At 59.9% G+C, this 27,359-nt stretch overlaps 2 protein-coding genes and 2 long non-coding RNA genes across 8 annotated transcripts in view; 2 read left to right on the top strand and 2 right to left on the bottom strand.

The window, feature by feature from the left end:
- Positions 1 to 1,587: 1,587 nt before the first annotated feature.
- Positions 1,588 to 8,199, bottom strand: PHETA1 (PH domain containing endocytic trafficking adaptor 1). 4 transcript variants are annotated; one of them, XM_070220174.1, is made up of 5 exons: positions 8,017 to 8,199; positions 7,064 to 7,203; positions 6,627 to 6,696; positions 5,751 to 5,876; positions 1,588 to 3,924 (listed from the first exon to the last, which is right to left on the bottom strand). In XM_070220174.1, exon 5 carries the CDS (start codon positions 3,916 to 3,918, stop codon positions 3,268 to 3,270), a length of 651 nt encoding a protein of 216 aa, XP_070076275.1. In that variant the 5' UTR covers positions 3,919 to 3,924; positions 5,751 to 5,876; positions 6,627 to 6,696; positions 7,064 to 7,203; positions 8,017 to 8,199; the 3' UTR covers positions 1,588 to 3,267. The 4 variants fall into 4 exon arrangements, with proteins under 4 accessions (XP_070076275.1, XP_070076276.1, XP_070076277.1 ...); XM_070220175.1 differs by having other exon boundaries at positions 7,064 to 7,222; positions 8,017 to 8,154; XM_070220176.1 differs by lacking the exon at positions 7,064 to 7,203 and having other exon boundaries at positions 8,017 to 8,142.
- Positions 3,558 to 23,082, top strand: LOC106783484 (uncharacterized). The gene is made up of 6 exons (XR_002809733.2): positions 3,558 to 3,816; positions 13,144 to 13,274; positions 13,929 to 14,025; positions 14,464 to 14,700; positions 20,927 to 20,976; positions 21,767 to 23,082. It is a non-coding gene; the product is annotated as an uncharacterized lncRNA (long non-coding RNA).
- Positions 10,037 to 27,359, bottom strand: LOC138915207 (uncharacterized). Its single transcript, XR_011420823.1, has 2 exons — positions 27,228 to 27,359; positions 10,037 to 10,843 (listed from the first exon to the last, which is right to left on the bottom strand). It is a non-coding gene; the product is annotated as an uncharacterized lncRNA (long non-coding RNA).
- The window catches only part of SH2B3 (SH2B adaptor protein 3), a 37,234-nt gene continuing 35,750 nt past the window's right edge, over positions 25,876 to 27,359 (top strand). For both annotated transcript variants that reach the window (XM_023647150.2, XM_023647151.2), the window contains exon 1: positions 25,876 to 26,010. The gene's annotated coding sequence lies outside the window, so the exon portion shown is untranslated. The remainder of the gene's footprint in view (positions 26,011 to 27,359) is intronic.

The raw sequence follows: 27,359 nt of genomic DNA, 5'->3' as shown, positions 1-27,359 counted from the left end.
CAGACCCACTGGTTCCACAAGTCAAAGATGTTTTCAAGTGTGTGCTAAACTCAGTAGGGCATCTTTTTGTTGGCATGGCCTACTTCATGATCACAAGACAGCTGCCACAGCTCCAGGCATCAGACACAACTTCACCCCTAGAGAACAATGAGGAGCTCTTCTTTGTGTCTCTTTTTAGAAGCAAGAAGACCCTTCCACTCTAATCTCAGTGGCCAAAATTGGGTCACAGAGCCACTCTTTAGCAGCTAAAGTTTAGCCAATCCCTGCAAGGCAAATAGGAGCAGCACAACTGATTGAATTTACTAATCATTTAGGGTGGGTGGACATTGGCAGCCAGCTCGTAACTTCTGGCCTGATCGTCCTCCTTGGGGTTGTCATCCCCTGCCCCAGATGGCTTCTCAGAATATTCTTTCTGAACACATATAACCTCCCCACAAAGATTCTGGGTGAAGACCATTTTCTCTACTTGTCATGCTTCTGGGGTGTTTCAGTCCTGCTTATGCACGTGCCCGGAACCCCTCCCCGGGGTCAGAGGGAAACACTGACGTGTCGGCAGGTCGCTTGACAACACTGAGGCACCGACCAACTGGCGTCCCCTCCCCCATTCAGTTGGCTCCCAGCAGGGGAGGGCACCCCTCGGGGGCTGTTCTCTCCTGCTGCGCCCCCACTCTGTGCCCGTGCCCTGTGGTGGCTGCGGTCACAATGCCACAGGCAGCCCTGACTCAGCCCGTGGCCATGTGGGGAGCCACTTCCCCAGAACCCATCTGTCAGCTGTGGTCCCGGGAGAGGTGGAAGGAATTACTCAGCACGCACTGGATGCTCACAAGTGGAATGATTCCCTGACCTTAATATTTTTCATTTCTTGTTTTTGAACGTGTGCGGTGGACCCGGGACTGAAGGTTGCTCATGCTAAGCCACAGTTTTCTGAATGTGCGAGATTTTTCCAGACCGGGAGACATGTGACCCAAGCTCTGAATCCACATCAGGAGGACCAGTCTGTGGTGCTGGGTGACCTCCGGCCATTAGCCCAGCCCGGGATGAATCTGAGAGCTGATCCAGGCCCTCAGCACCCCCCAACCCACCCACCCTGTGCTCACAGCAGACATTACCAATCCATCGCAGGCTCTTCCCCTCAGAATCCTCCTCTCTCAGGCCCCAGGCAGCCCCACGCGCTGATCGCTGCGGGGAGCCCGGTTTCTCTTCCCTTCGGGGACCCTGGCGTTTCTCCCAACTATAGGGCTTCTGCTCACCGTCAACTCGCAAGTCCTCACGTTTCACCTGCGCTGTCTCCCCTCTGAAAAGGAGCGCTGCCGCTCCTCCTGCCCGCCCGTGTGTGCCCCTGGAAGGCTCTGCCCTCTCCCACAGGATTCCAGAGGTGCCCGTCCCTGCTCGACACTCTCCAGCTGTGCGAACACGGCAGCCTTCCTAACCTCTCCAGCTTCGGTCTCCTCCTCTGCGGTGGGGCCAGCCCTGCCCTGGGGGCTGTGAGAACGTGCCTGGCAGACACCCCCCCCAGGGCTGCTGCTGGCTCTGCCAGGGAGACCCATCCACCATTTTGGCAGGAAAAAAACGGCACGCCAGCCATCATTTGACAAACTTCGGTTTATTTTATTTTAGCTTTTACAACCCCCCGGGCAGGCTGCCTGATATCCTCCCCCAACCCAACTCCAGAGGCAGCCTGACCCCATCTTGTGCTTTGGGGGGGCAGCCCCACCCAGCCCCCGAGGGAGACCAGGGCATTGTACCTTTAGAGCTTATAAACCTGCACCAGGCCTGGGCCAACGCCTCACCCCACCAGCTGGGTGTGGCCAGGACTCGGCGCCGGGACCCCCAGACCCAGAGCCCCCAGCCAAGAGTGGCCCTCCCCCCTCTCAGGCCTCGGGAAAGCGGGAGAGGAAGTGGACAAACCTAGAGGCAGCTGCCGGAGAGCCAGGCTGGCAGGGAGAAGGCCAAGAACCAGGTGAGACTGGCCAGGTGCCTTTGTCTCCAGCCGAGGCTCTGGGCCCTCCCCTTGGGGCAGTGCCACCTATCCCCGTGCCACCCCTAGCCAGGGCCAGAGCCAGCGAGAAACAAAAGCACTGAAAACACAAAGCGTTGTTGCTAGGAAAAAACCACCCAAAGTATTAAAAATTAAGTTAGGAAGCCCAGTCAACTGCGCCCGCAGTCAGCTGGTGCCGGCAGACACACGGACAGCCCCCTGCTCCCAGAGCCGGGCGCCAGGCAGCGGGAAGGGGCTGAGTCTGTCCCTCACCGAGAGGGACTCTCTGGGGAAAGAGGTTGGGGCAGAGGTGTCCTCAGGGGGCCCCGGTGTGGGGCCCTGAGGACTGTAAACATGACCCAGCGTGAGGGCCAGGGCATCCCAGCCCCGAGACTCTCCTGGACGGAGAAGGGCCACCGTGGTGAGCGGGCACAGTGAAGCGGTCGAGATCCGGTCCCCCATCGGGATTGCCGGAGGGGGACCAAGGGCACGAGCTCAGAGAGGGGCTGGATGGAGGGAGAGTGTTCTGGAAGGCAAACATGGCTTCTCAGCCGTGTCCTGGTCCTCCGGGATCCGTACCTGAGCCCTTTCTGGGCAGCGAGTCAGCTCTCGGCCCCTCCTCCCCAGCGGAACCTGCTGGAAAGTCAGCTCAGGCCAGGCTGCCCAGCCCGGGACTGGAGGAGGTGGGGCAGCTCCCAGAGGGGCCCCCCCCAGCACCCCCACCCCCACCCCCCGGCAGGCAAACCGGGTAGGAGGAGTGAAGGATGCAGTGGTGTCGAGCTCGAGGGCTGCCACACCAGGGCAGACGTGGCCCGGGGCCAGAGGGCGGCTCCTGAGCACCTCCAGGGCTGCCAGAGCCCGGGGCAAAGTCCCGCCTGCCCCACTCCAGGCCCGGGACACGCCTGGAAACCCGCCCTGCTGCGCCTGGAGGCCGCCGTGGAGGAGCCCTCCCCTGTCCCTGCGAGGCCCAGGCCCACTGGGCACCTGCCTTTGCGGCCACACAGCCTCAGCAGCACCCAGCCACCCCAGCCGGGGCTTGTCGCCAGCAACAGGCCTTTGCTGGGTGGGTGGGCCCAGCCTGGGCAGATTCCCTGGAAAGCAGCCCTCGGCTTCTGGAGGCTCCTCCAGGCCCTGGGTTCTTGGAACCAGACACGTGGCCGCCAAGGCCCGGCTTCCGCAGCCACATCAGCATCCAGCATCTTCTCAGAGCTGGAGTCCCGGAACCCAGGCCGCGCGGGGACCCCCAAGGCCGGCCTGGCCCCCACGTCCCCCAGTCTCCGGGGGCGCGCTCAGGGCTGGGCGCGGCCCCGCAGCCAGAGGCTCCGCAGGGCGCGCACCTCGCGGCCGTAGCTCTCGTGCAGCCGCGCGAAGGCGGCGGGCGCGCTGGGGGCCGAGGCGCGGCGGCGGGGCGGCGGCGGCGGGGGCGCGGGGCCGGGCGCGGCGGGGGCCGCGGTGCTCCAGGCGGCGCGGCCGTTCTCCCGGGGCGCGGGGCCGGGCGGGGGCGCGGCGGGCGGGAGCGCGCGGGCCGGGGGCGCGGGCGCGGGGCCGCGCACGGCGGCCAGCTGGCGCTCGAGCTCGCGCACGACGAGGCGCAGGTAGTCGAAGCTGGCGCGCGACAGCGCCTTCACCCAGCCCTCCAGCGCCGCCTGGCTCTCGGCCGCCAGCTCGTAGGCGCGCGCGCGGGCGCCCGCGAAGCGCACGGCGAAGGCGAACTCCTCGGCGGCCTCCACCAGCTCCACCGTGCAGCCCTCCAGGATGACGACGCCCGCCGGCTCGCGGCTGGCCGCGTCCTCGAAGTAGAAGAGCATGTTGCCGCGCAGCACGAACCAGCGGCGCAGGTAGGCGGCGGCGCGGCCCGCGCGCTGGAACAGGAAGCCCGCGCGGTCGGCCGGCGCGCCGCTCGTCGCGTACGAGGCCAGGCTGCGCTCGTTGAGCTTCATGGCCGCCTGCCTGCGGGGAGCCAGGGTCACCCGCCGCCCCAGCGCCTCCCGGGGCCCGCGCCCCTCCCCCTTCCGCGGGCGGTGGGGGGGGAAACTGAGGCTCAAAGCGCTCCAGGGCCCGCCCAGGCTCACGCACGCGGCCCTGCAGAAGCAGAGCCAGGACCGGAAGCCCCGTGGGACCGGCCCCAGAGGCCAGGCTCCTGCCCCTCCTGCTGGCCTCCCGCCCCAATACTGCTGGGGACCCCTACCCACTGCGTGCCCCCCATTTCGTGCATCTCAGCTCGCTTAATCTGGCGGCCAAGCCAAGCTGGCAGGGACTGGCGTGACCGCACGTGACAGATGGAGAGACAGCACAGAGAGGTTAGAGACTCGCCCAGGGCCACCAAGCTCGTTGGGCGCAGCTGACGTTCAAAGCCAGGCCTCATTCCAGGCAGCTGTTTCCATCATCCCCGGGACCAGACCCGCTGCCCTTCGGTGGTCCCCAGCGGGCGCCAGCTCTGCTGATTTCCTAGCTCAGCTCTGACGGCCCCCATGAAATGTGGGTGTGAACAGACCCCACTTCAGAGGATTGGAGGGCCTTCATTCATCAAACATTTATTAAGCACCTACTGCATGCCAGGCACTGGGAATACAGCAGTAAAGAAAATGGGGAGGTCGCTGCCCCCGTGGTGCTCACGTGCCAGTGCAGGTGAACGGAGCAGACAGTTAACAAACAGATGAAATACATCTGCCAGATGGTCTTACGTGCTGTGGAAAGTCTGACAGGGAGGGGGTCAGGAGTGCTGGGACAAGAGGAGTGTTTGATTTCAACAGGGGGGTCGAGAAGGCTGTACTGAGAAGGTGACATCTGAACAGAGACCTGCAGGAGGTGAGGAAGGGAACCCCTGGGACATGCCAGGCAGAGGGAACAGCAAGTGCAAAGGCCCTGAGGTGGGAACCTGCTGCTGGTGTTGGGGGACAGCCAGGAGGCTGGTGAGGCTGGATCCAAGTGAGGAAGGGGAGAGGTGGTGGATGCATTCAGAGTGACAAAAAAGACTGTTATGAAATAATCCAGATAAAGGGCCCAGGGCAGGGCCCACACTTACAGGCAGGGGATGGGGAGAGCACTGAGGAATCTATGCACTTGGCCCCGTGATTTTATCCGCCTTTGCCCAGGGCAACACTGGCCAGGCAGGACTTGTCAGGAGGTGGTACAGGGTGTCCAATGTGGCCACACCTTTCCCTGGGGTTTTGCATGGCCACTTTGAGGACCCACCTCGTGCTCCTGCCTCACAACCCCACTCTACATAGGACAGTAGCTACATTTCTCAAGAGGCAAAGTAGGTCAAGCAGCTAGAATGCAGCAGGTGCTCAATTAATGTTCTTTCCCAGCCTGCGTGGTGCCTTACTCAGGCCTTGGAGGAATGAGGTATGGGTGGTGGCTCTCCTGGGAGCGGCAGGTCACAGGGGGCCCAGCCAGGCAACCTGACCCAGGGCAGAGGGGGCGATTGCTCCCTCATCTCACTTGCCTAGGCAGTCAAGGAAGGCTTCCTGGAAGAGGCAACATGAGCCATGATTTAGTAACAGAGATCAGCCTGTCCTGACCTAGCAGCCAGGACAAGGCCAGAGCCCATGAAGGCTCAGGGTCTTTAATCCCTGCTCTGCCTCCCCGAGCTGTGTGACTTCAGACACGGGCTGCCCCTCTCTGAGCCTGAGTTTCTCTCTCTGCAAAATGGGACTCATGCATTCCCTCCCCCCCACAACAACTCCCAGGTGAATCTGGGCCCGTTTCCCTCAGGAACCACCCACCCTACTCACCCCATTTCCCTCCTGCCTCTCAGGCCACCACTCACCTCGCCGGCCTCTGCCCAGCTGTGGTCTCGACTTGCTCTTCTCTGGACTCAAGTGTCAGCTCTGCAGTGTTAGGGCTGTGTGATCCTGGGCAAGCTTTAAGCCTCTCTGGGCCTCTGTTTCCACATCTGTAAAACAGGATCACAGCAGTGCCTAGGTCAGGGTTGCTGTGATGATGGCACAGTGACCATGTGGAAACACTGAGCACGGAACCAGGCACCCGGCGGTAGCTGTTGACATTCTTCTTGGCCCCCAAGTGCTGCCCTCAGTGCTTTGAACAGATGGCCCTTGGTTCCCCTGCACCAACCCTGATCACTCATCACGTCCAGCTGACCCCCTCCGACCTCTTCCCCCTCAGCAGGCCCTCTCTGCCCACTGCCCTCCCCTTCCAGGCCCCGTGATGGCTGCCCAGACGGCTCCGGAGCCCCTCCACTGGTCCCCGGCCTGCGTCCTCGCCCCTTCCAGGCCATGTTCTCCAGGGCAAGATCCTAACTCCCTCCCAGGCCCCTCGCCGGGCCCCACTGAGGGACCCTGTTACAACGAAGCCCAACCACAGCCTCCTCCGCCCTAAACCCCCCATGGCTCCCGATTGCTGAGGATCAGGCTCGGTTCCCCGCAGCCTCCCAGGGCCCCCCCCCACCTCTCGGCCCCGCTGTCACGCAGCTCCAGCCACCCTGGCCCCCTTGCTGTTCCTCATACACACGGGGCATTCTCCCACCTCGGGGCCTGGGCCGGGCTGTTCCCTCTGCCTGGCATGCCCTTCCCCTATCTTCCCACGGCTGGCTCCTCATCCTGCAGTTGGAACTCAGGGAGGCGGGCCCCACCCGCCCTGTGTCCAGGGACCCCCGCCCCTCTCCTGCACCCCAACCGAAACTCACCTGCGTCATCTCTGCCTGCTTGAGGAGGCAGGGGACTCCCGCGCTTGGCATGTAGTTGGCGCTCACAGCCCTGTGGAACGAATCAGAGTTATCGTCCCACAGCTCTCAACAGCCCGAGACGGGGCTGCGCCCCATCCTGCATTCACCTGCAGAAACTGAGACACAGAGAGGTCAAGCAACTTGCCCAAAGGCACAAGGCTCTGCCCAGAGTCGCATGTTCTAGGCACCCCGCCCAAAGGGGCTGATCTTGAGGTCCCCTCACGCTGGGCGGCCCTCCTCCCTCTGCTGCCCAAACGGGGCCAGCCTGCCCCCCGTCACCGGTGGCATGGCACCCGGTCCTACCCATGGCCCCGCCAGCTCCAGCCCAGCACGAAAGGGGGGCAGGAAGCAGCAGGGCCCCTGGGAGGACCCGGTCCCGCTTATCTCCCCGCACTCACGCTGTTTTCCAAGAAGTTCAGAGTCCGCTGATTCAACGGCCGGCAGCCGGCAGGAAGCTGAAGGGGCCAAGTTCTCGCCTCCTCCAGGGTGGGCTGGGGGCCTTGAGGAAACCACCTCACCTTTCCGAGCCTCAGATGCGCTGGGGAGGGTGCAGTGGGCTAAATGAGGGAAACCCACTGGCAGCTACGGGAAGGCCCCAGGACGCCCGCACCACGGTCCGGGCTCGCAGCCCCTATCAGGTGAGGGTAACATCCGGCCCTCGGGGCGGCTGGAATAAGTGAATCCTGGAGAGCCATTTTTGCAAGATGCTTCGCAGGGAGTGAGCGCGCCCAAAGACGCTGTCTAAGGGCTCCAGGGACACAGCTGGCCCAGAAACCAGCACTTGCAGGAAACGGAGGCACGGCACCGTGGCGCTCACTTCAAGGAAAGAAGCCGGACCGGCAGGTCCTGGCCTTGGATTCGGCTCCCACCAGGGTCCCCCAGCAGTGGGCCTCGGGGAGAGGGGGTGTGGCAGGTGCAGGCCGAGCGACACGTGCCGCGAGCCCTCGAGCGCGCCCGCCCCGCCTGCCCGGGCAGGGGCCGGGGACCGGGACCCCCGCAGGCTGGAGGCGGCCCCGCAGAGGCTGGTCCTCCGGGTCTCGCCCCGCTCCCGGCTGCCCTGCCCCTTTGTGTGGGGTGTCCCCTAAAGGACAGCCAGAGCCCCACGTGGGGGTCAGCGACCGCAGGGGGAGCCGACGGCGGCCTGTGCGCAGGGTCCCCCGCGGCCGAGGTCCCCTGTGGGGCCGGGATCATCGGCCCCGTCCGCCCGGCAGCGGGGGTCCCGAGTTGGGGAATCACGCCGGAGTGAGGCGCGCGAGGGCCGATCCCCGCGCCCTCCGGACGGCCGGGGACCCCGAGGCCCACCCACGCGGCCCGGCGCGCGCCCCCCGCAGGTCCCCCGGGCCGGCCTTACCTCGAGGCGCGGCCTAGGGCGGCGGCGGCACGGGAGGAGCGGGGCCGGGGGGCGGCCCGGCCATGGCCCGGGACCCGCTCGGGGGCGGCGACCGCGGCGGCGCTGCTTTGTCTCCGGGGCGGCCGGGCCGGCGCAGCCGCGGGAGAGCAGGGCTCGGACGGAAGGAGGCGGGGGCAGCCGGACGGTCCACCGCCCGCGGGCGCGCCCCTTTAACCCTTCCCGGCCCGCCCGCGCCGGGCCCGCCCCCGCGCTCGGTCCGCCCCCGGATTGGCCGGGGCCCCGGCCCGGCCCGCCCCCGGATTCGCCACGCCCCCCTTGGGCCCGCCCCCGAAACCACTCTTAAAGGGGCCGCGACCGGCTCAGGAATCCCCAGTGCCCTATTCCAGGAAAGAGGATTCGGTTTCGAGGCTCCACGCGCTTCCAAGGCCTAAGTAAGGACAGGCGGCGGATTCGCCCGGAAAAACATCGGGGTCCTGGGCGGGGGTGCTCGCTGAAGCCCTGGGCCTGGAGTCGCAGCTCCTCCTTGCGTAGGGCTGGCGGATTTAGCAAATTTAACACCCAGCTACATTTGAAATATAACTCTGCTGAAAATTTGTGGTTTCTTGGAAAAAGCTGAATGCAGGACATTCCGGGCGTTCTGACGAAGTCAGTAGAGGACCGTACTAGATGTACAGGATGCCTGGCGACCCCCCCCCCCCAGCTCCAGGTGAGGCGGGAAAGCTCTGGAGTTGGGCAGGCTTGGGTTCAAGTCCCACTGAGCCGTCTGTCACTGTGGGGCCTTAGAGAAGTCACTTCACTTCTCTGGGCCGGTTTCCTCATCTGTTAATACAGACAGTCGCCGGATATGAAGTTCACGGCAGACAGTAGGTGCTCTCGACAAATAGGAATTGCTGTTCTTTATTCTGCTTAGAAGAACACAGCCCCACCTCCCTGGACCTGCTCTTCCTGCTTCCTCCCCGCCGCCCTCCAGGCCTCCATCACTGTCCAGTCCTGGCTTGAAGGCAGCAGAGAAACAGGACCGACCAGGATCATATATTCATTCTACAGCCTCTCACTAAGCACCTACTGTGTGCCGACACTGTTCCAGGCACGGTTCCTGAGTCAGTGAACAAACAAATAAGTTCTGGAAGTGATTCCTGTTAGGAAGACTCAGCTATGGCAGTGGGGTAGATTTTAGACACAGTGGTCAGGGAAAGCCTTTCTGAGGTGCAGAGACCTAAAGGAAGGGAGAAGGGAGCCCTGTAGGTCTCTGGGGGTAGGGTGTCCCAGGCAGAGAGAATGGTAAGTGCAAAGGCCCTGAGGTGGGCCCATCCCAAGCATGTTTGAACAACAGAGAGGAAGCCAGCGGAGCTGGGACCGAGTGAGCAAGTGGAAGAATAGTAGGAAATGAGGTCAGAGAGTATCGGCAAAGCCAGGTTGCTTAGGGCCTTGTGCATCATGGGAAAGATTTGCTTTTACTCTGAGAAGAATGGGGAGCCATGGGAGGGTTTTGAGTAGAGAAGGGATGTGATCTGTCTTAGGTTCAGCACGGTCCCTGGCTGCTGTGGGGAGGATGGACTGCAGGGAGCAAGGGTAGAGGCCCCAGGAGACCAGGGAGGAAGGTATTGCAGTTAGTCCAGGCAAAAGATGATGGTAGCTAAGAGCAAAGCAGAGGCGGTGGAGGTGGAGAGAAGCAGTTGAATTCTAGAGCCTGCCTGATAGTGAAGCCAGCGCAGAGGAAAGCGGGGCCACAGCCACGACGTGGAGAGAGACAGGTACCTGGTGATATCTGATATCTGCTGAGCTCCCGGATCCAGCTATACCTGATGCTGCCATAACTCCTCAGCCAGGAAAGGCGAGCTGGGATTTCCCCCGAATCTAGATGCTTGCCAGTTGAGGAAAATGCCAGGCACAAGGGCATTTGGGCTTTGGTGTGGGTAAAACTTCCCAGAGGTCTGTGAGTCTTGGCTCTCAGAGCCCCTCATGCTAGAGTTGAGATTTGACCTGGGTGAAAAAGGCAGAAATCGGAGCAAGGCCCTGGCATCTTTTAAAAATTATTATTCCTTATTATTTATTTTTTAATTGAGGTGAAATTCACATTAAAAAATCATTTTAAAGTGAACATAACGTATAACAGGAAGACGTGTTGGTAACACTGAATTATATAATTGAAATTTGCAAAGGCAGCAGAACTTCGATATTCTCCCCAAAACAAATCTGTATAGAATGATGAACGTGTGAATTAACTAGAGGGGAGGAACCCTTTCACACTGCAGACGCGTATCCCATCGTCACGTGGATACTGGAAATATGTTACAATTTTGTTCATCCATTACACCTCAATAAAGCTGAAAATAGATTTAAAAAAAAAGATACAGCTTCCAAATTTGAAAAGACACCAGCAAAAGTAAAAGCAAGTGGACAATTGGTGGCATTTAGTCCGTTCACAAGGTAGTGCAGCTACCGCCTCAGTTGAATTCGAGAACGTTTCCATCACCCCAAAGTAAGAGCCTGTCCCCGTCAGCTTCGCTCCCCGTCCCCTCCCCCAGCCCCGGCCACCACCTGTCTGCTCCCTGTCTCCAGGGGTTCACGTGTTCTGGATGTTTCCATGCGTGGAATCACACAGCACATGGCCTCTGGAGTCTGGCTCTGTTCACGGAGCATCACGTTTTCAGGGTCCGGCCCTGTTCCAGCGCGTGTCGTACCCCGTTCCTTTGTGGCTGAATCCTGTCCCGCCGTGTGGACATGCCGCCTCCTTTGTCCTTTCATCGCTGACGGATGTTAGGTTGTTTCCAGCCTTGGCTGCTGTGACCAGCGGAGCGTCTTTGTGGCTGGCGCCTGGAGCGGGCTGGAAAAGGAACAGTGTTCAGAAGGACTGGGAAGGGGAATTTGAGAACCAGAACTGGGTCGCGGCTGCCGTTACCAGTCCTGATGGTGTTCCCTCCAAACCAGTCTCGAGCCCGTCACTTCTCCATCTCTGCCACCACTTCCCTGCCCCAGGCCACCGTCGTCTCTCGCCCAGTCGGCTGCATAGCCTTCCCTCAGGTCTCCCTTCTGCCACTCTGCCCCTGCACCCCCGAGTCCATTCTCCACCGCGGGATCCTAGTAAAACTGGAGTCAACGCGAGTCACGGCACTCTCTTGTTCAGAGCCTTTCTGTGGCTCCCTGTTGCCTCAGGGGCAAGTCCAGACTCCCACCCGGGAGTGGCAAGGCCCTACTTGTCCTGGCCCCTGCCCGCCCCTCCAGCCTCCCCACACGTGGTTTCCTAGCCCCACTCCCTCAACTGCAGCCTCCTGCCACGCCTCTGTTCCCCAAATGCACCGTGCTCTGGGCCTTTGCATGTGCTGGTGCCCCTTCCAGGACTCCTCCTTCAAGCCCTCGCTCAGCCATTGTCTCTTCCAGGAGGCATATGAGCCCCAGCCCCACCCCACTGGGTCGAATGCCTTTGTTTCCTCCAGGCAGTCAGTCTTTCAGCCAACACTTAGGGAAGCACTTCTGTGTCCCAGGCGCGGGGTACACACGGCAAAGACAGGCAGGGATGCGTGTCCACAGCAGCGCTACTCACACTAGCCAGCATGTGGAAGCAGCCCAAGTGTCCACCAGTGGGTGGGAAGATAAACAGAATGTGGTGCATCCGGACAGTGGAATATTACTCAGCCCTAAAAAGGACTGAAGTGGCAATGCCCACTAAAATGTGATGATCCTCGAAAACATTATGCTGCGTGAAAGAAGCCAGTCACCAAAGGCCATGTGTTGTGAGAGTCCAATTATGTGAATTGGCCAGAATAGATAAGTCCAGAAAGACAGAAAGAATTTTGGTGGTTGCCAGGGCCTAGGGGGAGGGAGGACGGCAAGTGGCCACTTAATGGGCGTAGGGTTTAAAAAAATGGGTATGGGGTCTTCCTTTGGGGTGATGGAGATGTTTGGAACCTGATAGAGGTGGTGGGTGCACAGCATTGTGAAGTCGTAAGTGCCACTGAATGGTGGCCTTTAAAGTGGTTGATTTTATGTCATGTGAATTTCACCTCAATAAATGGTTAAAAAAAAAAAAAAATGACAGACAAGCTCCCGCCCTCGCTTCCCGGGGTAAACAAAGGAAGCAACATCTACAGTACACGAGCCGAAGTTTGGGGTCCGGAACCACCGCAGGGACGAGCACGTGTGCTGTGAATGAGGACGGCGGGCCTGCCGTTTTAGCGGGTAGGGGCCGGGGGAGACCTCCCAGAGAAGGTGCTTTGGGGTAAAGACCTGAAGGAAATAAGGGCACAAGCTGTGCAGCTATCCAGAGGGAAGAGCATTCCTGGCAGAGGGAACAGCAAATGCAAAGGCTCAGAGGCAAGAAACGTATCAAGGAGGCCAGTGTGGCTGGAGCAGAGGCAGCAAGAGGGGAGGAGAGATGAGACCCAGGAGGCCTGTGGGCTTTTCTCAGAAGGCTGGGGAGATGAGGAGGAACTTGCTAAGGAGATAAGAAGCCACATGAAGTTGGAGAAAAACCAGAAGCCATTTGGTGGCAGCGTACCTGGTTTGGGGACTGCCCAGCCCATGACACCAGTCTCCCCCCTGTGAGCAGGCGGGGCCCTGAGCGCAGGGAGTCTTGTCTGCTTTGTTCTCTGCCGCGTCTTCAGTGCCCGACACATCGTAGGGACAGTCTTCCCAGGAAGGTGCCCACAGGACCTGCCATCTTGCACCCAGCCCTGTCCTCGGACCCGCCCTCTTCGCTCGGCCACCAGCACCACTGGGGTCCCAGGCCAAGCTTCCTTCCGCGGTGGCTGCCCCACCCCAGCAGTGGGCAGAGGCCACCAGCCCCGGGAAGGAACTGAAATTGTCCTCCACCACAGTGCGCTGGCCAGGCCCCATGCGGGGAGGGACCCGGGTCCCAACTTCGAGGGTCCTCCCTTGGTACCTGCGCTCCACCAGCTGAGGCCCGGGCCTGGGCGAGCGAACTTTGCTGAAGGCGTGGGACCAGGAGGGTCTTGCCGGCTCCCTCCAGAGCATCCCGAGGAGGATGGGAGAGCCCGCCTTGAAAGGTGGCATTGCTGACTCCTCTCCTCGTCCCCATCATCAGCTATGGGGCGTCTCATGCCCAGTCCCCAAACCCTCTCCTCTGCCGCCTGCAGACCCCCGAATTCCTGACTGCTTTCCCCCCAGGAGCGATTTAAACTGCCTCGGAGTTTCACCTGCTCCTTATTAATAACCAGGACGTACTGCACGCCGGCACAGGGCCGAGTTCCTTTGACCCAGACCATCATATTGAACTCTCCAGCCGAGGCTCAGAGAGGGTGAGTAACATGCCCATGGTCACACAGGAAAAGGGCAGAGCTGGGGCTGCCACCCAAGCCTGTTGGATACCCCCCCATGTTCCTAACCACCTAGCCACCTCCACTTCAAGTCCGAAGAAACCCCTCCCGGTACCGTCCTAGCAAACCCCACAAACTCACAGCCCCTTCCCCTGACCCCAGCCGAGCCCCGACCGGAGCGCTAGCATGGCTGCCTCTGCCGTGCGTGTTAGGTGGAATGTGTTTTCCTTCCTGCTGTGCCAGGTCGGGACCTGAAGGGAGTGCTGGCCGGCGTGGCCCCTGAGCCACAGCCCGGACTACAGAGTGCAGGGGGAGGTCTCGCATTTCCCGTGAAGCCCAGACTCACAAATCAGCGTGGGACCACGCTGCGAGCTGGAAATCACTTAATGTGCAGCATGGTTCCCATCCCCACTCTGCCATTCTCAAGCTGTGTGACCTTTGGGAAGTCACTCACCTCTCTGTGCCTTGGTTTCCTCATCTGTGAAACAGAAGAAGGAACACCCCCCCCCCCCCCATCTCATAGGTGCATGAGGGACTTCAAGAAGAATAGTCCTGCTTACTGAGCACGTGCTGTGGGGTTTGCTTCTCACGACAACGCTGAGAAGTAGGAACGATTTTGCCATCCCCATTTTACAGAAAAGAAACCGAGATGACATGGCTAACCTGAACTCAAACCGCAAGGAAGTGGATTTGAACCCAGGCGGTCTGGATTCTACACCTTGCTGCCCGTTAGGTAATGACACAAAGTCCTCAGAACGACACTAGCATAGAGTAAGTGCTCAGTAACTGTTCCGTGTTACTACTTTCTGCTCACAAGTTTTGGCTGGCACTTCAAACATCTTTGAGCAATAAAAAAGTTTTAAAATAACTAAGTCATTATCTGGGAAAGATGCTGTTTGGGGGTAAAGAAAATCAAAATATAAGGCCCTTGGGGAAAATTTCTAATGTAAAATTTTTAAATTAAAACTGTTAATAAAAACTAAAAAGTTTTGGTGCCAGACCTGGGTTCAAATCCCGGCTTGGAATCTGAGTAGCTATGTGACCTGGGGCAAGTCACTTCACCTCTCTGAGCCTCAGTTTCCTCATCTGGAAAAGGGAGATGACAAGGGTTGTTGGAGGGTTCAGTGAGCTTCGAGGCCCTCGCTAACTTGTCACTGTCTGTTTATTTAAGGGTTCGCTCGCCGACAATCTGTTTCCCGGCACGAGAACAGAGACAGTGTCTGTCGTCTTCGCCATTGTATCCCCAGTGCATGGGACAGGGCCCAGCACGTAGTGGAGGCTCAAAAATCCCAGCCTGCTGGGCAGAGTGTCCTCCTGCCCCCATGGGGCCCCAGCTCCTCTCAGCCTGCCCAACTCCTGGCTCTCCCAACTTCCAACCCCAGGACCATACCCTCGTCTCCTGTTTCAGGTATGAGAGGCCCATGAGGCACCTTCGCATGATATGGCAACTGGGAGGACCCACTGGTGTTCTGTGGCAGGAGTCTCTCAGTTGCCAAGTGGCTAAAAGCTGCACACAAACAGGCTTCAGCCACAGAGAGATTGACTGACTCACATGGCTGAGAAATCTAAGGGTAACTGCTTTCAGGTATGGCTGCATCTAGGTGCAAAGCCCGTATCATCAGGACTCAGTTTCTCTCTGTCGGGTTTTGCATGGCTCTGAGTGGATTCATTCTCAGGCCACATGGCCCCCAGAAGCTCTGAGCTTATGTTCTCCCAGCTCCAAGAGGAGTGGAATGAAACATTTTCTTATTGGACTCTTCTGCCCAAGCCTGGAGTTGATTCTCACCGGCCATGTGGCTTCACCTGCCTGTCTTTGAACCAATCATTGGGGTGGGGACGAGAAGGCCGTCCCCAGGGAACATGTTGAACCGAGATTTCATAGAAAGTCAGGTGCTGTTAGCATAACAAGGGAAGTCCAGCAGCCACGCTCATGGGAACCCATTTCAGCAGTGAGGGGAGCCCAGCTGGGGGAAGATGGAAATGTGGGGCTTGCTGCTCTCCACACACCCCTCCGCCCTCAGCTTCCTGCTTCTGCATCTAAGAGTATTGCCTCGTACTTCCCTCTCTCCTCTCCTCCTCTATCCTTGGCCCTGTGACTCCTACTGCCTCAGAGAGGTAAAGTAACTTGCCCAGGGTCACACAGCCAGCATATGAGGCAGAGCACACCCAGGCAGCTAGCCCCAGCGTCCTTCTCTGGGCCCAGGAATAAGCAGAGTCTGACCATTCGCCTGAAGTACACCCAGCCCGGCCCCAGGTAGCTGAAGGGAAGTGACTCAGCGGCCTGAGGCTCTGCAGACACTCCTGTTCAGTCTGGGTAATTCAGGGCCCTGTCAGCCCTCACAGCCCCGCAGAGGACCCTGCGGCCCCCTTCCCCTCAAGCTTCCTCCTGCCGCGGCTGCATTTCCCCGCCCCTCCAGCCAGTTTCTGCCCCTCTCTGTGCAGGTCAGGGTCCTCCTCTCGGAGATGACCTGCTGGCCCGGCGGCATCTTCCTGTGCCGCCTGCGCCCACGGCTCACCCCGGAGCCGTGCTCAGTCACCCGGTGCTGGCGAGGGGCTCAGGGTGGCGACGGATCTCAGAGCCGCCCGGCCGTTCTGCAGGCGAGGAGTGGCCCACACTCACGTCACATGCTCTGTGGGACCATCCCTGGGCTCTGCCAGGTGCGGGCAGGGAGACCAGCTTCCCAGCCTCCTGCAGCCCATTTTGGGGGTCGAGAGCAGCCTGCGGGGGGGACGGGAGGAATAGAGTGGGCGCAGCCCCGACGCCCTCCAAATCCTGCCCCGTGAGCTAACACTTTTGTTGTCACGTTTTTTGATTGAGGTGACATTCACATTTCCATTGTAAAGTCCATTTCAGTGGCACGTGGGACATTCACAATGCTGTGCCACCACCTCCATCTACTTCTAAAACGTTTTCATCACCGGAAAGGAAACCCCACACCCAGTAGCTGTCACTCCCGTGCCCCTCTCTCCCAGCCCGGGCACCCACCATCCACTTTGTCTCTGCGGACTTGCCTGTTCTGGATGTTCCACGTCGCTGGTCTCATACACGTGCGGCCTTCTGCGTCGGCTTTCACTGAGCGCCACGTTTCGAGTTCATCCACGTGGAGCAGGCGTCCTTCCCTTCGACGCCGCGCGTCCTCCATTGGTTTGCGTGGCTGAGGATGGCCAGCTGCCGTCTGTGCACTTGTCCGCTGACGGGCGTTTGGGCCGTTCCCACATCTCGCCCATTGTGGCTGCTGCTGTGAGCGTTCGTGCGCAAGTATCCGTTTGAGCACTGTTTGCAATTTTGGGGGGTTTATACCTTAGCTGACATTCGATGCTTCTTTTAACGTAGCTGGGAGGGGAGTGTGAGCGGTGCTCGGTCGCCTGCCCCTCAGCGTAAAGGAAGCTGACAATAACCCGCGTCACTGATCGAGTGTCCCGTGCTAAGTGCTTTGCACACACAGTCTCATGGACCCTTCAGCAGTGCTTTTTTTAAAGATTTTATTTTTTTATTTTTTTTTCCTTTTTCTCCCCAAAGTCCCCCCAGTACATAGCTGTGTATTCTTCGTTGTGGATTCTTCTAGTTGTGGCATGTGGGACGCCGCCTCAGCGTGGTCTGATGAGCAGTGCCATGTCCGCGCCCAGGATTCGAACTAACAAAACACTGGGCCGCCTGCAGCGGAGCGCGCGAACTTAACCGCTCAGCCACGGGGCCAGCCCCCCTTCAGCAGTGCTTTTTGAGGGAGGCACTTGGTTCATCCCCATTTTCGCAGAGAGGTCGAACCAGCGGGGAGGCGCCGGAACCAAGGCTCCCATCGTGAGCCTGTGCGTTAGAGTCACCATCCACCAACAATCACCAAGGACCTACCATTTCATTTTGTCTCAACACAACGTCTTGAGCACCGTTATAATGTGTGCCGGGTTCCTGCCATGAGCCCAGGTTCAAAGATGAGCGGAACTGCAGCCCCACCCTGCAGGAGCTCAGAGTCTGGGGGTACGCAGCTGAATGCATGAGTAATTGCAACATTAGGGATGAGCCCTCTGTCCCTCGGACGCTTGATACAGAGGAGGCAACGCCCCCAGGGAACCCAAGTAGACCTCAGGTAAAGGGCACAGTTCAGGTGTTTTTGAAGGATGTATAGGAGTTTGCCAAGCAGAGGAAAGGGAATCAGAATGCCAGGCAGTGAGAACAGGACACGGGTCTGGAAACATGAAACAAGGGACGGAAAGAAGTCTGGTGTGACTGGAGCGGAGGGCATTTGGTGGGTATTTTCAGGAGGTGAGGTCGACAGGGATGTGGCTGGGAAGGGCTTGGAATGTCAGGCTGCCGGTATGAGTTTTGCTCAGAAGGTCACACAGCCACGGAAGGTTCAGAGCAGGGGAGAGACATGGCCCATAATCACATTCGTGCCTTGGAAATAAATAATAGGCATTTGAGGAGCACTGACTGTGTGGCAGAGACCTCAACACGAATCATTTGACTTAATTTTCACCACAATCCTAGGAGGTCGAGCCATCCCTTATCCCCATTTTACGGACGAAGAAACTGAGGCTCAGAGAGCCCAAGTCACTTGCCCAGGGTGACCCAGCACCAGAGGAAGAAGCCGGGCATTAAACCATGTCCCAAATCCGTGTTGTCGACCTTGGTGGCCGTTTGACGGTGGATCGGAGGCCCCAGACCTGGAACCGGGGTGGGGCATCCAGGGGGGCTCCGGGAGGAGGGGCCGAGGCTTCGCGCGAGCCTCCGCCGCCCGCCATCGCGGGGCCACCAGGGGGCGCCCGAGCCCCGCGTTACCGCCCGCGGGCGCGCAGCCTGGACCGGGCCCCGCGGAGCCGGGCCGCGCGGGGCGGCCGCGGTAACCAGGTTGTCCGGTCTCTGCGGAGCCATCGGGGCCTTTAATTACCCGGGTTGGAAGTGCCTAATTGTCTGCGGGGCCGCACGCCACTGAGTCACTTCCCCTCCGAATCCACATCCCCCCGCGGAAGAGGGGGCGGTCCGCGTTTGCGCGGCAGGGCTGGGGGCCCCGGGGGTGGGCGTGGGGCGCGCGGCCGCCGCGGGCGATTTGGGCCAAGGTCGGAATTCTGGACCCCGAGTCCTGGGCCGCTTACCAGCCTTGGGACTGGGGCAGGTCACTTCTCTCCGTGCCTCAGTTTCCCCCTCTGTCGAAGGGAGGGAAACAACACTCTCTCCTTCCTACAGTTGTTGGGAAGACTAAATCATTAATCCATGCAAAGCCCTCAAAATAGCACCTGGCACATAATGTCCAATAATGATTAATTCTGTTATTACCCCATTATTATTATTATTATTATTTGGGCGTAGTAAGTCGTTGAGAGCTGTGTTCTGCGATCGGACAGGTCTTGGGTCCAGGAGTCTGCTTCAGTCGCTGAGCAGCCATGTGACTCTGGGCACGTGGCCTCCGATTCCTCTTCCGAAAAGTGGGGTCGTTCCTGGCAGAGCCCTCACGGCAGGGATGGGAGGGGGTGTCCTGCTCCCCGGGAGGTCTCGGCTCCCGTGCAGACTTCCGCAGATGGAGTCCAGATTGTAAAGCGCTGCCTGCTTTCCTGAGGCGGCCTGGGGCGGGTTTCGGAGTGGAAGTCGCTGGGAGGGTGGAAAGGGGAACCGGGTGCGGGGAGGAAGCTGGACGGAGCGGCCCGGCACCTGCTCGCCCCTGGACCCGCCCGGGAATCCGGCGGCGGAAAGAGGAAGGGCCGCTGACAGAATTCCTTCTGGCCAGGACTCCCCTTCCTGACCCTGCCAGCCTCCGCTGGGCCCCGATGGGCGGGGAAGGGGCTGACTGGACACCCCCAGAGCTGTCTTGAGCTCTGTATTCGTTATGTGCTATGTCATAAATTGCTCTGCAACTTAGTGGCTTAAAACAGCATTTATTATTTCATATGGTCCCGGGAATCTGGGAGCTGTGTAGCCGGGCGTTTCCGGTGCAGGCTCTTTCCTGAGGTTGTAGCCAGACATGGGCTGGGCTCCTGTCATCTGAAGGCTGGACTGGGGCTGGAGGAGCCACTTCAAAGGTGGCTCATCTGGGGCTGTTGCCCAGAGGACTCTGTTCCTTGCTGGCCGTCAGCAGGAGGCCTCCGTCCCCCACCACGTGGGGCTTCTCCATAAAGCTGCTGGAGCGTTCTCAGACGTGGTGGAAGGAGGAGGGTTAGAGAGGAGAGTGACAGCAGCCAGGGGAGGGGGAGGGGGCCTCCAGGAAGTGAGGGAAGCGAGGGATGGGAACATCAGTTGGAAGGGCATCCTGGGCAGAGGGAACAGCCGTGCAAAGGCTCTGAGGCAGGAGTCGGAGGTGGTTTTGAGGAGTGGTGAGGAGCCCAGTGTGTTCCAGGGGTCACTTGATAGAGTGAGCATGCAGGACGTTCCCTGAGTGCCTGCTCGGGAGCAGACGGCCTGCACAGTCTCACTTCCCTTCACCCTGCTACTGTCACGCCCATTTTACAGACTGCGGCCACTGAGGTTTAGGATGTGGAGTCTCACACAGCAGCACTGGGATGAAAACCCAGGCCTGGAAACCTCCAGCACCAGCGGTCTTAGTCCATTTTGGGGGGACGTAAACATTCAGTCCATTGCATTCCGCCCTTGGCCCCCCAAAGTTCACACATGCAAAATGCGTTCCATCCCAAGAGCCTCAAAAGTCTTAGTTCCTTCCGGCATCAACGCAGAAGTCTAATGCCCAAAGCCTTCTCTAAGTCAGTCATGAGTGAGACTCAAGGTGCCACCATTCTGCGGCAGATTCCTCTCCAGCTGTGAAATCAAACGTGCGCTTCCAGAATGCAACCGCGAGAGGACGGGCATAGGACAGAGGTGGAAAAGAAGAAAGGAGTGGCAGGTCCTGAGGAGTCCAAAGCCTTCAGGCTCTAGAATAATCCTCTCTGGCCAGATGCTCTGCCCTCCAGGCATGCTGGGGCTGAGTCCCGCTTTCCAGAGCCCCTGGGGTGTGGGGTTCTGCCTTCTGGACACATTGGGGTGGCGTTCCTGCCTTTGAAGCTCTGCTGGGCAGCGATTGGGCCCCCAAGGTTCTGTCCGCCCCCTGGCTTTGCTGGGCACCGCCCTGGTGGGGACTCTCCCTGGTGACCCTGCCCTCAACGTGGCCCCTTGCCTGGGTTGTGAGCTGGCAGCTGCTGCGAAATCTAGGTGGAGGCAGCCATGCCCGCACAGCTTTGGAGCACAGCCCACGCCGCTGGGGGCTTGCTGGAGCCACAGGGGGCGCTGACCGGGACCCACCCGGGCAGAGCCAGCAGGGGTGGCCCCTCCTTTGAAATCGTCCTGCCACCCAGACCCTTGCATTCTGGGATGGGAGGGAAGCCCCAATGATCCGCGAACCGCCTCGGGCCTCTCCCCTTGTCCTGGACCGGCTTCGTCTGCAGCGCTCCTCTTCCCTCTGGGCCCTCCGCAGAATGGCCCGTAGGGGTCCGTCCCGGCAGTGCAGACGTTTTCCAGCAATCACCCCAGACTCCTCCAGCCTCTACCCAGCACCCAGTTCCAAAGCCGCTTTCACAGTTATGCGTGTTGACTACAGCAGCACCCCACGTCTGGGTGCCAGTTTTCTGTCTCAGTCCACACGGGTTGCTATAACAAAATACCGTAGAAATTCCGCTATGAGTAGTTTATAAACAACACAGTCTATTTCTTGCAGTTCTGGAGACTGGGAAGCTGAGATGGAGACGCTGGCAGATTCGGTGACTGGTGAGCGCCCCCCGTTCTGGTTCACAGACGGTGCCTTCCAGCTGTAACCTCACGTGGCAGAGCTGGAGGGAGCCCTCTGGGGTCTCTCTCACAAGGGCACTAATCCCATGCACGCGGCCTCTGCCTCCTGCCCCAATCACCCCCCTAACACCGTCGCCTGGGGGTAAGGATTTCAACGTGAATTTGTGGGGGGCTGGAAACATTCAGTCCAGTGTCGCAGCCGTTGCCCGGCCAGGGGGCAGCCCCGGGCTCAGGCCTGCTCCTCACCTGTGGCCCAGACCGTGTTCCCAGCAGGGGGAGGACGGGTCTGCAGAAGCACACTCCACAGCTGTGGACATCGAGGCCTCCACGCACCGGCTGGTAACCTTGGGAGGAGTCTTTGCTCTCCAGCCTCAGGGTCCCCATCTGTACAATGGGCGTGAGGGTCTGTCTCCCACAGGGCAAGTCTCTGTGACCAGCATGCTCCACAGCCACCCCTGAGGGATGTACGACTCACATCCACTTACAGTCGTGCCTCGATTAACAACAGGGACACATCCTGAGAAATGTGTTGTTAGGCAATTTTGTCATTGTGCAAACATCAAAGAGTGTGCTCACACGAACCTAGATGGTATAGCCTACTACACACCTAGAATATGTGGTACTAATCTTGTGGGACCACCATCATATATGCAGTCCGGGGACCACCATCATATATGCAGTCCGGTGGCTGAAGCACTGTCATGTGGTGCATGCCTGTATAGATTGTAATCAACACTCTCTCTCTCTCTTTTTTTTTTTTTTGGTGAAGAAGATTGACCCTGAGCTGACATCTGTGCCAATCTTCCTCTATTTTGTATGTGGGACACCTGCACAGCATGATGTCGGTCTGTGCCCAGGATCCAAACCAGTGAACTCTGCCGCCAAGCAGAGCGTGCGGACTTAACCGCTAGGCCACAGGCTGGCCCCTAATCAACACTCTTTATTGAGCACATGCTATTCGGAAGTGCTGTCCAGCCTCCCAAGCCCTTAACGTGAGTTTTCTCATCAAATTCTCCCCATGCCAGTGAGGTCAGCCCTGTGACTGTCCCCATCTTACAGATGAGGAAACTGAGGCCTAGAGAGTCCAAGTGATCATACAGCTAAGAAGATGCAGAACACAGACTTCTAAAGCCATCTGGGTGACCCCAGAGCCTTGGTTCTTAATTAGGGGCCCCTCTGACAATGGCGTCCTGTGCTTGAAGGGTGTCTTTGAGAGATCCTGATCAGGGCTAATGACTCCACTTTTCAGGGCTCGGTTTCCTCACCACACGATGGGGATAGTAATATCAACAATAGCGCCTACCCCGGGCGGCCGCGAGAGTCGAATGAACTAACGCATGGAAGATGTCAGAGCTGCGCCGTCCGGCCCAGGAGCCGCGGGCTACGTGTGGCTCTTTACACGTTACTTCATTAACATTAAGTAAAGTTAAAATTCAGTTCCTCAGTGACATTGGCCACGTTTCAAGCGCTCAAGAGGCTCATGTGGCAAGTGGGGACCATATTGCACAGGGCAGACAGAACATTTCCATCATCAGAGGAAGTTCCACTTGTCGGAACTGGTGTGGAGCAATGCCTGGCCCGCAGCAAGGCTCAAAGACTGCTCACCACGTTATTGCTAATCCTACATCATTAGCTGTTTAATGATAGTATCGTATCTATTACTCTTAATCCTATTCTCGCCTATTGTTATTTTTATATTTATTATTACTTGTCCTGTAACTATTAAGTGCTGTTAGTCCTAACTATTATATTACATTTATTGTTAATCTTATTACTAACCTGTTGTTATTTTATATTTATTATGCTTAATCTTGTAACCATTAGCTCCTATTATTACCATTTATCCTAGACTTGTTAGGTGTTATCATATTTATTGTTACTACTAATATCCTATTCTTATCTAATATTCGCTATTAATCCTGTAACAGTAATTATTTTTACTATTAATTAGACTTGTTTATTGTTATGTTTTTATATTTATTGTTATCAGTCCTTGTGTTGGCATCCTGTACTGGTTAACTTTTGTTTTGTTATTAGTGTTAACTGTTAATGTCACTATTAACAGTATTAAGCAGTACCTGTCGATATGGTCGTTGACTATTGTTTCGTTGCTGCTATTAATCCGGAGAGCCTGGGCCGGAACCGGGCAGGCAGCAGGTGCCCTCGGGGTCAGCGTCTGTCCCCGCGGGGGGACCTGCTGGGCGCCGGCGCTGCCCGTTTCGGGGCAATCGGCCTAAACCTCTTGCTCGCCCGGCGGCCTGTGAAGGGGGAGGAGCCGCAGAGATGCGACCGCGGGCTGAGCTGCGAGGCTCGAATCTAGGGCAAGGCGGCGGCAGGGGCTCCTCGGAAACCTCTCGCCTTTCTAAGGAAAACAGAAACGAAGGTGCGACGTCTCCATCGCGGAGAGCGCTGAAACGAGAAACTGGACGCTGGAGGGGACGCGCGGCGAGAAGAAATTCAGCGAGAAAGGAAACCGCTTCGGGCCTCAGAGAAATCTGGCGAGAGAGAAGCCTTGCACTGTGATTAAAAAGGGGAAGAACCACAAGTCTCCATTTAAGTCAGCAGAACTGCTGTCTGGCAGCGAGAGGGAAAGTGCTTGTGGCTGGCAGACTTCAGCAACCATTTGACAACTGCTGTGTACCCGGCTGCTCTCTTGGTACCACCTGACAGCTGTGTGACTGCAGGCAACTTACTGCTCTCTCTGGGCCTCAGTCTCCCGAAGTGGAATAGAGAGACAATAATGTGGGGCGATCAGTTTACGCCTCCTGATACCTTCCCCCTCCCCTCGTCCCACACCCTCGGATGCTGGGTCGCCTCCTGCAGGCTTTGCAGCTCAAATCCAAAGGTCAACAGGTCCTTCTGCTCAAAACCCTCCATGGCTCCCTATTGCCCTCAAGGGAATTCTCAAGCTCGCCACCAGGACCTTCAAGTCTCCATGGGACAGGCCCGCCTTTCTGACTTGGGCTCTTCCCATCTATCACCACTGCCTTCCCAACGTTCCTCGAACACACGGAGTTTCTCACCTCCGGACCCCTGCACTGGCTGTTCCTTTGGCCTGGAGCACCTTTCCCTCAGACCTCGTCACGCCTGGATTCTTCATGCCCTGGGGTGGGGGGAGGGGTGGTCTCAGCTCAGATGTTAGCTCCTCAGGGTCGCTGTCACCGAGCCTCCAGTCTGACGGCCCCTTCCGGCTCTCCATCCCTTAACTCTTTGTCCACCTTCATGACACATTATCCCATTTATTTATCTGTGCTCCGTGTCCCCTCCCCAGAGTGTCAGCTCCGGGAGGGCGGGGAGATTCGTCTGTCTGGTTCACTGCTGTGTCCCCAGCATCTAGAACAGTGCCCAGCACACAGTAGGTACTTAACACTTATCTGTGGAAAGCACACGGTTTGTGGCCAGCTCTTTCAAGGTTATTGGACACCAAGGACCCTGCAGCCGACCAGCCTCCTTCCCCCTTCTGCTGGGGTCTGGAAATCCCCACCTTCTGGGGAACCCCTTCCTGTAGCTCCGAGGGCAGGACTCGGGCCTGACGGTCTAACCAACACTCACAGAAAGCGTTTTCTCTTGGGCCAAGCCGCAGGCCGCCTGCCTTCACGCATGAACTCATTTCGTCCTCACGCCCCCCAGTGGAGCGGGTACTCTTATTATTTCCATTTCCTCGGTGGGGAAATCGAGGTATGGAGAAGTCACGTCATATGCCCACATCTAGGAAGACGGGGAGGCAGCGGAATGGAGGGGCGCGCTGTCTGGAAAGGGGGTGACCCGGCCCCTGCGGGCTGGGGGCGTGGGCGACCCGTTTCCTGTTGTGGGAGGGAGGGAACAGACATTCCTCTCTCCCCGACACCCGGGCTGGCTGAGCGTGTGCACCACCCCAGACTCGCGGGGACCCCGCTGTCAACCTCACGCCACATCAGGCCCGGAGAGAAAATGAAAGTGGCCCCCAGACAGGGAGGCCCGGAGCGCATGGGCGTCCGCGGTCTGGGAGGGCTTCCCGGAGAAAGGGGCACTCCCGGCGCGGGGGACGGGCGGCTCGATGGAGGGCGGTCTACACGGGGGGCACAGACACGAGGGTGGGGACGGAACCCGAGTGGGGGGCTGGGGCCGCGGCGGGTCGGCGCAGCGGCGCCGCGGGTAGCCGGGGCCGGGCGGGGCGGGGATCCTGCCCCGGGTGATGAAAGCTGCGGTCGCTGTTGCACGGACAGGTCCGGCGCGCGCAGATAAGGCCCGGCGGGAGGGAGTCGGCGGGGCGCGCCCCCTCGAGGCCAGGCGGCTCGGCCCGGCCCCGCCCCGGCCCCGCCTTTCCTGGGGCCCCGCCCCCGCAGCCGGAGGCACCGGGTGGCCCGCCCCCCCGGCAGTTCATTCCCTTCTTTAGGCTGCGCGGTGCAAAATCGGGTGGGCGAGCTGTGGGCGTGGTTCGTCCAGGCCCCGCCCCTCCCCGGCGCGCGTTGGAGACCCCAGGACCCGGTCAGCCCCGGAGGTGCAGTGGCGGTGGGCGTGGCAAGGCCCGGCCCCGCCCCCAGGACCTGCCCCTCCGGCCCCGGCCGGCTCGCGGAGGTGGGCGTGGCCTCGCGCGGCCTCGCCCCTGGGCCCCGCCCCGCCGGACCGCCCCCCCCCCCCCCCCCCCGCCCCCCGGGGCTCGGCGAGCGCAGCCGGTTCCTCTTTACATAACGGCGCGGGGCGGCATGGGCTCGGCCGCCGCCTCCGCCCGGCCGCCCGCCCGGACTGTCGCGGCCCGCGGTGGCGACGGCGGCGGCAGCAAAGTTTCCCCGGCGGCGGCCCGGGGCGCATCCTCCCGCAACTGTCAAGCGCTGGCGGCGGAAATGATGAGGCGCTGGCCATTTTCCGAGCCCGGGTTTCCTGCCTGAGCCCCGCTCGATAGAGCCGCGAGCCAGGAGCCGGCGCGCGGAGAGAACGCTCCCGGGCGGGGGCCCACCCGCCCCCTCGGGGTTTCGGGGGGCCGGAGGCGCGCGACGCCATGGGCCGGCCGGGCCCGGACCCCCCGTGTCTCAGGTAAGGCGGCCTCCCCGGCGCTGCCCTCCCCCGGGGCCGGAGGGCTCGGTCCTTCCCGGGTCTGCGCGCTCACCCCCGCCTGAAACGCTGTCCTGCCGCTTACTCAGGTGGGGGCGCTCGGGGGGACCCTTCCCCGGCTCCTGCGACACCCTCCCGGCCGACACCCCACCCACACACGTGCTGGGATGGAGTGGGGAGCCAGGCGGTGGGGGAGGCGCCCGCAGAGGCTGCGGCTCCTACCCCCAGGCCACCCCTTAAAGCGGCCCCGCCTGTCGAGGCAGCATCCCCCTCGACTTGTGTCTGGTGGGAGGGGTCGGGGGGGGTCACCGCTCGGTACCTTGAAAGTGAAAGTAGTGAAACTGAGGCTGCGAGATGGAAGAGCCCTTTGGTGCGGCCCCTCCCTACTGCCCCAGGCCATGTGGCTAAGAGGGAGTCCCCGATTCCAGAAGCCCCTCTCCCCACTTTCTGCATCACCGAGGTGAGCCTGGCCAAGCGGCCCCATGCCACTGAATTTGGGGGTTCCCAGAGGTTAGGGATCCCAGAGCTCAGGTCTCTTTGGCGGGTACCCTCACACCCCTGACCTGGGCCACGGGAAAACCCTCCCACCAAAAACAGGCTGGGGGTGTGTTGGCGCTCTAGGTCAGGGGCCAGCTGGGAGGGTATTTGAGAGGCCCTTAGTGTCTGGTGCAGAAATCCCCTCCGTGCCCTCCCTCTGGCCATGGGGGCTTTTGGGGCGGTGGGGACTGCATTTGAGGAACTGGGGAGGGGTCCTGCCTGCCTGCTTGTCCCGCTTCTTTTTTTTCTTTAGTTTCCTCATTCTCCTGTTTCTCTTCCCCATTCCCGGGCACGATGATGTAGGTGAGGAGGTCATTGCCTGCAGCTGGGGGCCTCCAGGGAGAGGCATGGCCAGGCCTGACTGAGTGGGAGGAAGTGAAATCGGGCTGCGGGTGGGGGCTTTGGAGCAGAGGGCCTGGCAAGGCCGGGTCTGCAGGGCCAAGGTCCAGCTTTGGGGCAGGAGGGGCCGAGATCTGACCTACACCCCCCTTGCCTGGGGCATAAGCATCCCCTGACCCCTGCCAGCTGCCAGGCGCAGCTGGGACAGCCAGCCCATCCTGCCTCCCCATTTACAGCCCAGCCCGGGGCCCCTGCCAGGGCGGTGGGCGCATGGGTCTCCAGGGTTGTGGGCGCGAGTTGTGTCTGGATTTCCCATCACTGACCTGGCTGCCAGAGCGGAAACGGCGCTGGAGGCTCCCCGGGGCCTGTGGGGGCCAGAGACTCAGCCCTGATGGGGGGAGAGCAGGCAAGGCCGCCTGGGCGGCTGGGGTCAGCAGATGAGAGGCCAGGGCCCG

This window comes from Equus caballus, chromosome 8 (assembly GCF_041296265.1).
Source record: "Equus caballus isolate H_3958 breed thoroughbred chromosome 8, TB-T2T, whole genome shotgun sequence".
In the NCBI taxonomy this organism is placed as follows: Eukaryota; Metazoa; Chordata; class Mammalia; order Perissodactyla; family Equidae; genus Equus; species Equus caballus.
Note: the sequence above shows the minus strand (reverse complement) of the source record. Positions and strands in the feature narration are given on the sequence as shown.

Coding starts and splice junctions, on each gene's coding strand:
- PHETA1 (XM_070220174.1), bottom strand. CDS start 3,918: ATGAAGCTCAACGAGCGCAGCCTGGCCTCGTACGCGACGAGCGGCGCG.